General features: G+C 38.7%; 1 protein-coding gene across 6 annotated transcripts in view; it reads left to right on the top strand.

Moving 5' to 3' along the window:
* Positions 1–10,093, top strand: part of LOC103615159 (RCC1 and BTB domain-containing protein 2) — a 468,828-nt gene that overhangs the window by 1,618 nt on the left and 457,117 nt on the right. For 3 of the 6 annotated variants that reach the window (XM_017733614.1, XM_017733615.1, XM_017733616.1), the window contains exons 2-6: positions 4,464–4,634; positions 5,487–5,637; positions 6,041–6,207; positions 8,722–8,880; positions 9,961–10,068. In XM_017733614.1, the coding sequence (XP_017589103.1) occupies positions 4,491–4,634; positions 5,487–5,637; positions 6,041–6,207; positions 8,722–8,880; positions 9,961–10,068 (729 nt within the window). In that variant the 5' untranslated portion in view covers positions 4,464–4,490. Of the gene's footprint in view, positions 44–4,463; positions 4,635–5,278; positions 5,464–5,486; positions 5,638–6,040; positions 6,208–8,721; positions 8,881–9,960; positions 10,069–10,093 lie in introns of those variants that run through there. The other 3 variants (XM_017733618.1, XM_017733619.1, XM_017733620.1) reach the window with 3 other exon arrangements.

Below are 10,093 nucleotides of genomic sequence, written 5' to 3'. Positions count from 1 at the left end.
TGAAACAAACAAACATGTGATTGTGTTCCAACAGCCTTTGCAAGTAAGGGGATAATCCTTGAGGAGTTAACTGTAAATTTATTTTGTTGCGAGTACAATTGGTACTGTTTTCCGGGTAGGATGTTGTGTTAGGCTATTGTTCTATCCAGCGTGGATTTATTTAGCTGAACTATAAACTCTGTAGAACGGTATCTAAAATCATTTTAACAAAGCATTCTGTAAACACTGTCTTTTTTTTTTTTTTTTTTTTCAAAGCAGGGATTCATGTTTGCCTACACTTGCCTCTTTTGCCTACATGTGCCACTTTGAATCGGCTTGCAGGCTTTTTATTTAGAAAGCAAATTACTGAGGAGATGAATGTGTAGGCAGCAGATTAGCACAGAATTTTTGAGGGGCCTATGTCTCCCAAAAGTGTGTGGCTTTTTAAAATTGTGAGCAGATGTAGATGTTTTCCCCTAGTGTTGCTGCCTATTCCGAGGTCAATTTCTTTTTCATCACAATATGTGGCTAGTTCAGTTTCTTTTTTTTTTTTTTTTTTACAAGTCGCCCTTTCTTGCTTATTTTTAGCCTAAGTGAAATTCAGGCAGTAATCTCTGTTTCTGTTCCTGTTTGGACACTGAGGTTATTGGATCATTTCGGAGATGTCACAGCAGTGAAAGAGGTGGTGTTGATGTAAACTCCCTCTGCTGGTTGATTTTGCAGCAGAAATAAAGCTTTGTGTTGTATAATTGTTTATCTCTGCATCATGCAGCAGAAATTAACAGTTAAGAGGTGGCATACAGTGTTTTTAAAAGCAACTAGAGCACCCAGTTTAAGCTCAGGGGTTTTATGCTCATAAGGCTTTTAATTGCAATTAACTTTAGAGCTGTGTGTTGATACATGACAGATACTCCTCAGAGCTGCTGCTGCCTTGTTGCACACAGAATCTGAAGAATAGATTGAGAGCTAATACATTGAGAGAGCCATTAGCATGCAGATTAAAATACCTTGATTACTTGGGGCTCCATCTGGTACATTTGCTCTTACAAAGTTACTTCTCAGGTGAGGTGCAGCCCTTGCACAGTGTGTGCTATAGCAGAGTCCTGTCAGGAAAAGTAAATAACCTTAGGTCTGGGACTGATGTGCTGCAGGAAGGGTGAGTGAAGGACACTGGGTTTTTCTGTGCTACTGCTTGCCTGGAGTCTCCTGGATCATCAGCCTTTCATAGCAAGGACTTGCCCAGAAGAAGCTCTGCATGTGCCTGTCCCCCCAGATTCAGGCAGATGTTGCACAGGGATGAAACATGAGTGTGATTGGTGTGAGGTATCGTGGTATCACAGAGCATCTGCTCTTTCGGAAAGTGTGCAGTGTGTCTTACAGGATGCCAGAACCAGTTTGGTTTCAGTTTTGATAACTGAGTTACTTTACTGACACCTCCATTTAATCCTGTATTTAAAAATAGATTCCTCAAATACTTTTTTCTCACTGTAGACTTTTTTTTTCCTTCCTGTGAGTGCCAGAACTTCTAATGGAAAACTAGGAAATTGGCTGGGGTTATTAAAGAATCTGTCTTTAGAGAGAAAAAAGATGGTGTTTCTACCTAGGTCGAGCATTTCTTTTCTGTGGAAAATTAGAAGAATAAGTAGTTAAATCAGCTTTCTATGAACAGTTACAGTTAAAAAACAGTTGTCAGTATATTAAGCCCAGAACTTCGAGGTTTGTGTGTAATTTCTCCCTCTTTAGACAAAAGGATAAAGAAAAGTAGCTGCTGTGACTGCTGTAGAAATGTTGAAAGCCAATGATAGGTACTCCAGCAAATGGCAGAATCTAAGGACAGTAGTTAATATTTCAAGAGGAGGGGAAAAGTGTGTCTTTGAGGAGAAACAGTACATATTACATAAAAGACAAGAGAGGGGTTTTTTGTTATTTGTTTGGTTTAAGATTTTTGTGATCCTTGTGGCTGGTAAACCTCGACAGACTTTAGGGTTGAGATTTATTAAAGAAATGAACTTGCCAGTGGCAGATGAGTTGTCCTTAAGACCCTTTTGAGGAAAACCTCTGAAATAAGTGTAGAATTGTAGTAACAGTTGAAATGGCTGAAAATATACAACGTTGGTTTGGATAAAGTGATGTTAACACCTGTTAACAATTGTAAGGGTCTTCACCTGTGGACGGAGTTTGTTGCTCATATCTCCAGTTTGGGAAGTCTCATGTGCTTGAAGGCTTTTATCTACCGGTATTTTTCTGACAAGGTGTCAGGTTGAGCTGTGAGGTGCAGGGAGTGCAGTGTAAGTTGCATAAGTTTTGGAAGTGCTTGGAAAGGTTTTGTCAAAGAGCAGTGATTAACTGAGTCATACAGAGCAGAAAAGAAGTCAAATGGGTTAGAGAGCTAGTGCGTAGATCAGGAAGAGAGAGATAAGGTAGCACATTTTAAATTCGTTACTTTTAGAGTAGAATAGGTTTTCTGGGTGCTGTAAAACTTGTCAATTTGCCAGGATATTCTCTAGCAAAATAACATGTTGTCTTCATGTCTTAACTTCACAGGGTATGTTGAAAATTACTTCAGTGAAGTAAATAGTTTTCTTAATATCCAGGTTGACACATTTGTGCTTTGGCAGTTGTATATTATATGAGGCAAGTTAAATAGGTGAAGTCAGAAGGGACACTTACTTGGTCTGCTCAAAAGAGCAAGTCATTGCTGCCTTGTTTTAATTGATTGATAGTGTCATATGTTAAAAGATTTGCCAAGGTGAGGTAACAAATCTTAGCAGCTAAATTAGCCTGTGCTTGTAACTGGACTAGAAATTAAGAAGGCTTAAATGCATCCAAACCTGTTTAGCTGTGTAGAATCTGCTGTGCCTTGGCATCAGGTAGACCTAAAAAAAAAAGCTGTTCTACAAATAAATTGATTATGAATTTGCCATCTGGAGATTTCAGGTGTTTTTAAGACCTGCTTCAAATGTGAAATGCAGAGTTAAGTCAGGCTCTTAGTAAGAGAGGTGCCTGTAGAGCAGAGCTGGGTTTGTTGGATCAAGGTTATGAAATCTGATAAGGAAGCAACCCTGCCTGAGTTTTGTTTGTGTTAGGGCTTTTTTTGTGGACATAATTCCACTGTGACCTCAGTGTTTCTCAGACTTATTTTTTTTATTACTATTATTACTTTTTTTAAACCCCTTCTTCCGAGAAACATCTGTGCTGAATAACAGTTGACTGTTGTTAAATGGCTTTCTGAAGCCAAGCCTTGGTTGCCAGCACAGTTTTGAGAACCAAGCATCAGAGGAACAAAGAGCCTGTCTTGTGTTCTCACTGTTATCCATATCTGATACCCAGGCATCATCAAGAAGCAGCCTGACTTGGAAGCAGCAGAGAACAGGGGGATTGGGTTACACTGAAGCAAACAAATGAAAAGGAAAGAGTTAAGTGTTGATGAGAGGATAGCATCTGGGTAGAGACCACAATTCTTACCCCTGGAATGATTCCCTACCTTTTTGGTTTTTACTGTTTTATGATGATTTGTCTTGTCACTGACATTCTGTGGAATTCTTCACCTAATGCTCTCCACATTTCACAGAACTTGCTGATACCCCCGGGCATGGGTCATAGATTGTAAGTGGCAGAGTCCCTTCAGGGTGTGAGCGATGTTCTGTGCAGGGTTGAATGCCTAGATAAGCTCTGGATGTTAGTGCTGTCAGCTTTGCTCTTGAGCAGCATGCTGCAGTTGCCCTGAGGAGACTGGGAAGAGGGAGTGCTGGAGAAGGATGGACTGTATACATCTGTGTTCATTGGCAAACGTCTCTATACCCAGCCATGTTTCCAGCTTTTAATGTGATCCACTTTGTTTCTAAGTAACAGATTATGGCAATTTTACTTAATTACATTTCTCTGATATGTTTCACTGCCCAATTGCACAAGCTCATACTTTCTGAGTCTCTCACAAATATTTTTTGACCATAATAGCTTTTGATTACACAAGAGATGGCAGATTTGGGTCATGTTCACAACAGCCCCAGCCTTATTTTTCTTTGCATGTTTCACATACGTATCAACTGCTTGCTTACATGGCATATGTAACTTATAAGGCTACAAAAAAAAAAACACAAGTGAAAATTTTATGAATTGGAATTGGAATTGAAATTCCCTTTGAAAACGCCCTCAGAATGCCACTCTGCCACCAGTGGTTATTTGCTAGGTCACAAATTTTTAATTAGTTTGCTTGTAAAAGAGCAGCTGTTCGGCTGCATTGGATATAGTTTACTTAAATACCCTGTTAAGAAAAGGTCTGTTTTTCCAGTGGCTAGCTATTTGTTCACCTAAATACATGGAAATACAATTACATGTTTCATACAGAATAGAATGTTTACTTTCAGAGCTACATGTCTTTTTTTTTCCTCCACATAAAGGAATTTACCTTACTGTCTGTTGATGAAAGTGCAAAATACGCTTTTTAATAAGCTTTTTGATTTTTTGTTTTTTTTTTGTTACAGCAATGTCCTCTTGCTTGTAGAAGCGTCATGACACACAGCAGCATCATGGTGGACGTAGGCAAGTGGCCAATATTTACCTTACTGTCCCCCCAAGAGATTGCTTCCATTCGGAAAGCGTGTGTGTTCGGAACGTCGGCCAACGAAGCCATTTACATCACGCACAATGATGAGGTGAGCCTGGCATCGAGCTGGGTGCATGCTCCACAATTAGCTGTTTTCAGAATATTTGTAGATTAATAGCTTCTCAAAAGCATTATGTGAAATTTGTGGTTTCCAAAACATGGTGGATGTAATGTTTGAGATTTTTTTTTTTTTTTTAAGTTTTGTGTGAGGATGGTATAGATGGACTATATAGAAAACTTTCAAATGGCAAAGGCCAGGTTGGATTACATGCACGTTTGAAGACAGGAAGAATTTAAAAGAAGTTGTGGTAGCTTGAAGTTAAGTGCAAACACACAGATACAAAGATAGAAAATGAGGTTATGGCTTGCTAAGTAAAAAATACAGTGGAAGATTATCTGTAGATTTTAATGATTCAGAAACTCATTATGAGTTAGCACAGTGCTGCTGAAAGAAAACAAGCCAGGTGTTCTGGGATGTATTAATGGGAAGGTTTCTCATACGACTGGGTAGAGAAGGACTTTTCTTCCCCTAAGTCCTGTCAGTAGTGCCTGTAGGATGAGCCTCCCACAGTATAGCTTTTTACATGCTTATGCTTTATTTGCTATTTACAAACTGCTTTTAAAAGAAGGTGGTGTCTTCCGCTTTTCACAGTTTCAGACTTTTTATGGTGCAGTTCCTGAAAATAAAAAGCCTAACTTCCAGGACTGTATGAATTGGAATAATTCAGACTCATCAGTTAACATCCAAACTGCCCTTGTGCTGACTCTTGGGGTTGTTAATTTCTGTGCGGGAAGTCTCTGGCCCGTGGAGGTCCAAGATGAAACTCTGTCCCCAGTTAATTACACATCTGTGCATACCTGAGTATAAATCATCTGAAGTGAGTATGCCTTTGTTTTTCAGGTATTTGTTTTTGGACTGAATTGCAGTAATTGTTTGGGAACTGGAGATAATCAGAGCACAATAGTACCAAAGAAATTAGAAGCCTTATGTGGAAAGAAGATCTCCAGTCTCAGTTACGGAAGTGGACCCCATGTTGTTCTTTGTACTGAAGGTAGAAAATCAACAATTAGTATAGAAACATAAGTTAGAGATTTTAAGTTCCACTTCCATTTAACAGGAATGGATTAAGATGTAACTGTATTAAGTTAAGTTGCTAATGTACACTAAGAGGTTCTTGTTGGTCTTAAGTGGAAGCAAATGGGTTTTGTAATAGGTAAAGTTTCCATTTCCATTATGTTGAAGCACTCCCACATATTTCCATAGTCTAGAGGTTATGCTGTGATACATGAATATAAAACATAGTATATAATGTTTTAGTGTACAGATGATTCTTGTAATAGTTTCCCTTTTTGTTAACATCCTTTCATTTTCATGTTGGTATTTGCTAATGTCTTGGAATTCTGTCTCAATTTTCCTGGAATTTTTAGTGGTTTTCATCACAAATATTTTTGCAGATGGTGAAGTGTATGCTTGGGGACATAATGGTTACAGCCAACTTGGAAATGGCACAACCAATCAGGGCATTACTCCTGTTCAAGTTTGCACAAATCTCTTAATAAAGAAAGTGGTGGAAGTAGCTTGTGGCTCTCATCATTCCATGGCGCTCTCATTGGATGGGGATGTAAGTTGAAACCTGTTCAAATCTCTTAATCTCCTTGTTGAAGTGAACAGTGGAGGTGACCTTGCAGTTTGAACTTCTCTCTGTTTCTACAGTGTAGTTACAAACATAACCTTTTCTCCTGCTGCCTCAAACTAGGGTGTCCTTTTCTTCAGAGCAGACTTGAAAACAACTAAAAAAAAAAACCCCAAAAAACAAATTAATAAGCCCCCCTGCAAAAAAAAAAAAGGCAACCCCAAAACCAAGGGAAATAAAGCTTAGTAAACTTTTGTGTCTCTCACAGGAGTGACACTAGAAAGATGTGCCACTTACAGGTGAAAGAATGGTTTGTGAGGTGCAAAATGTAACTTATTTGCTTGCAGGTCTGTTAGGGGGTGTGTTGAGTTTGTATTTATTGGATTAGAATTTAGCCTGTTTCTTGTAGAAATGTCTTGCATTTCCACGCTGGTACTGCAAAAGAATGTTGCTCTGCACACCTCTGAATACCTTGGTGTGTAGCTTCATGCTATGTGGCTTCAGGCTACGTGTCATGAGAGACACAATTAGTTTCCAGTTATGCAGATTTGACCAATGTATGCACAGTGGAAAATCTGGTTTCAGCTGTGCACTAACAAAAGAAAAGCTCTAATTTTAAAACCTTTTAACAATGAAAAGGGAAACTACAATTCTTTCCATCCTGATAATCTGAGCATGTCTGTTGTGGTCCAGTATGGAATAACAGTGCAACAAAATATTTTAAGGGTAGGAAAGAGAGCTTGGGTTAAATGGTCTGTATTTTATCTGAAAGAAGAGCCTACACTTATGGAAGATTTTGTGCTGTCATGTTTGACTTGGTTAAACTAAAAAATCTGGTGAGCGTGCAGGAAGGAGAGGGCAATCACGCATTGCTTACAACAGAGGTGCCAGCTGCTGTGTGGTAGCTGCCTGTGAAGGCCGTGCTGTCTCTTGTCATAAATGTGACATGCTTGAAATCTCAGTGGAAGTAGGGAAATTTCTTTGTGTTGACCATGGAGTTGATACTTGCAGCTTGCTTGCCAGTGTGGCTTGTTAATATACTTTAACTTGGTTTGTTTGTGTGCTGAGCTTTTACCAGAATTGAGTGCACTGAAAGCACCAAAATGTGTTAAGCAGCTTTATTTACAGAAAGATTTGGCTGCCAACCCCCTCGTGACCTGATATACCTGAAGCCTCAGGGGGACATTGAAGTTGGAAGTATTTGTGGAAATACCTGGTGTATTTGGTTTGTATGGTTCAGTGCAGTTTTAATGCAGTGCAAATTTTAAAAAGAAGTATTTTAATGATAGAATTAAAGGAATGCAGACATTCATGCTTCTCTGGCATGTCCTTTGGCATTTTGATCTACCTTCTGAGATTCTCTACCTAAATATTTTCTGTTACTGAAATTATTTTATAAAGCATCTTCAAATATTCAGTAGGAATCAAAGATCCAGCAGTTAGAAGTAACAAAAAGCAAAGAACTGATTCTTCCTTTTGTTCATATTATTCATTGTAAATGAGTTGTGTTGGTGGAGGGTCTTTTGTTCTTGTCTTTGGTGGGTTGAGGTTTTTTTTTTGGTGCTGATTGAGGTGTTTGTTTTTAATGATTTTTAGTGACTCTTGTTTTGGTGTTGCAGTAAACAGGCAGCTTCTAGCACCAAAGGATGTGCAGTCTTCTCATGAGGGTACCTGTCAGTGTGCTTGTACTGCCAAGCATGTGTTTCTAAGACAGCAAACTCTTGAACTGGGTGAAGCACCAGAGAATGAACCATCAGAAACAGTTTTATGCCAAGCTGTGGGCATGTATGCATGTAATAAAAATTGGAGGCACTGAAAACACAAAGTTATAAGTATTTTTTAATAGCATACTACTTCCTGTATTCCTGACTTTCAGATAAAAGGAACTAATATTTTTGCTTGTATTAGTACTAGTTTGCCACTGGAAACTTTAAACTGACAGAAATTGTGGGTTCTTTGTTAATGCTGATGTATGAGATAACTTAGCTACTGTGAAACATGGGCTGACAAAAACCTGTTCTTTCACAGCTCTTGAAAGATGTGGAAGAAGTATGCTGAATGTCCAGCAGTAACCTGGTTTAGAGTTCTATGAAGAAAACTATAAAGCTCTAAACTGGGGAGTTGAAGTATGTCTGGGAAACAAATGACATTCCAGCTTGCATTCCTTTTCCCAACATCATGAAATTATAAAGACAGTCACTATGCTCTTTGTCTTACACTCTGACTTGTATTTAATATGGAAATATGTTCCTTTTTTTTTCTGTTTTAGTCAGATACTCTCATTCTGTTGCAATAAACTGGAAAAAGTGCTGTATTCATATTTGCTAGATCAGTCCTAATGCTGTGTATAATTTTCATCTGTTGAAAATGAATTTCAAGCATTTTAGCTTGTTAATTAGGGTAGTTTACCCAATCTGATGCTGTCTACAGGAAGATTATCTATTGCTATTGTTATTATTATTAAGGCTTAAACTGTGTGGTTTTGTGTGTTTTTATGGACAGCTGTATGCTTGGGGCTACAATAACTGTGGTCAAGTTGGATCTGGATCTACAGCCAACCAGCCAACTCCTCGCAGAGTTTCCAACTGCTTGCAGGGTAAATTTGTAGTTGGCATTGCTTGTGGCCAGACCTCCTCCATGGCCGTAGTAAACAACGGTGAGGTAAGTGCTCCTGCTTCTGCATTCCCTCATTCTCTGTTACCTGAACCTACCAAGCTGGTGTCTGAATATGGAGAAATGCTGACAGGGAGTGCTCAGGCTAGGGCTGTATAGACAGTTATCCTGACAACTTCTGTGAGGCCAGCTGAAGGAAAACACTGCAAGTAACTGGAGATGCAGTCTTTAAACATTTCTTCTTATGGCAAAGACTGTTTTGGAACACAATTCTTACAGAGTCTGCAACTGCAAGAATTTGAACAGTTGTATTAACCATGTCTGTCTTCATTTTGCAATAGATTATTTAACATAAATAATGTTAAAATCTCTTAATTTGTTAAATTAGTCTCAGTTTATTTCTGTAAAACATGCACAGTTAAACAGTTAACTTTTCTGCAAGGATATGTTGGCTGATTCTGTTTTTTAAACACATTGCTTAATTACCAGCAACAAACCCAAAGCATTCTTTTGACCATTACCCTCTCATTGTGCTACTGTTCCATTTGACATAAGTTTATGGTGCTGTCTTGCTTTTAGGTATGAACTATAACTTCAATTTTACTGCATTTCACCAAACTCAGTGTAGCATCTCCTCATAAGTGGGAGGACTGTAAAGTCCCTGAGGTTGAGATGAGCTTTCATTGTACATACGTCATGGTGTGTCCACTGTAACAAAACTAAGGGAAGAATTAAACTGGGGACTTCCATTTAAACTGATCAGCTTATCAGAATAACTAATTTCATGTTATCTTCAAAAAAAAAAGGGAAAGTAACGAGGAGAAAGGATGCCATAAAACGCGAAGTGTTGATGCTATGGGAGAGATTTTGGTGTAGTGTAAGTTTCTTGCAGAATTCCTAGTGCATCAAAGACACTTTTTTTTAGCTTCTTTAAAAGGACAATGCAGGGCAGAAAAGTTGAGTGCAGTAAGTCATTGCATTTTATTTAGTATCTTTTAACCTTCTCTGTATTGCTCTTCAAATAGCTTACAATTTTTTAATAGTAAGTACTTGGCTTGTGCTTGAAGTCTTAAATGCTCTGTACTTCTGGAGAAGAGTGGCTTAATTTTGTTTTCCTCATGCACTCAGGTTTATGGCTGGGGTTACAATGGCAATGGTCAGCTCGGCCTGGGAAACAACGGCAATCAGCTGACGCCGTGCAGAGTGGCAGCGCTGCACAGCGTGTGTGTGCTCCAGGTATGCCCAACGTGGAAATGGAAGT

Source organism: Corvus brachyrhynchos, unplaced genomic scaffold (assembly GCF_000691975.1).
Source record: "Corvus brachyrhynchos isolate BGI_N302 unplaced genomic scaffold, ASM69197v1 scaffold202, whole genome shotgun sequence".
In the NCBI taxonomy this organism is placed as follows: Eukaryota; Metazoa; Chordata; class Aves; order Passeriformes; family Corvidae; genus Corvus; species Corvus brachyrhynchos.
The sequence above is the reverse complement of the archived record's forward strand: the minus strand, read 5'-3'. Positions and strand labels throughout refer to the sequence as shown.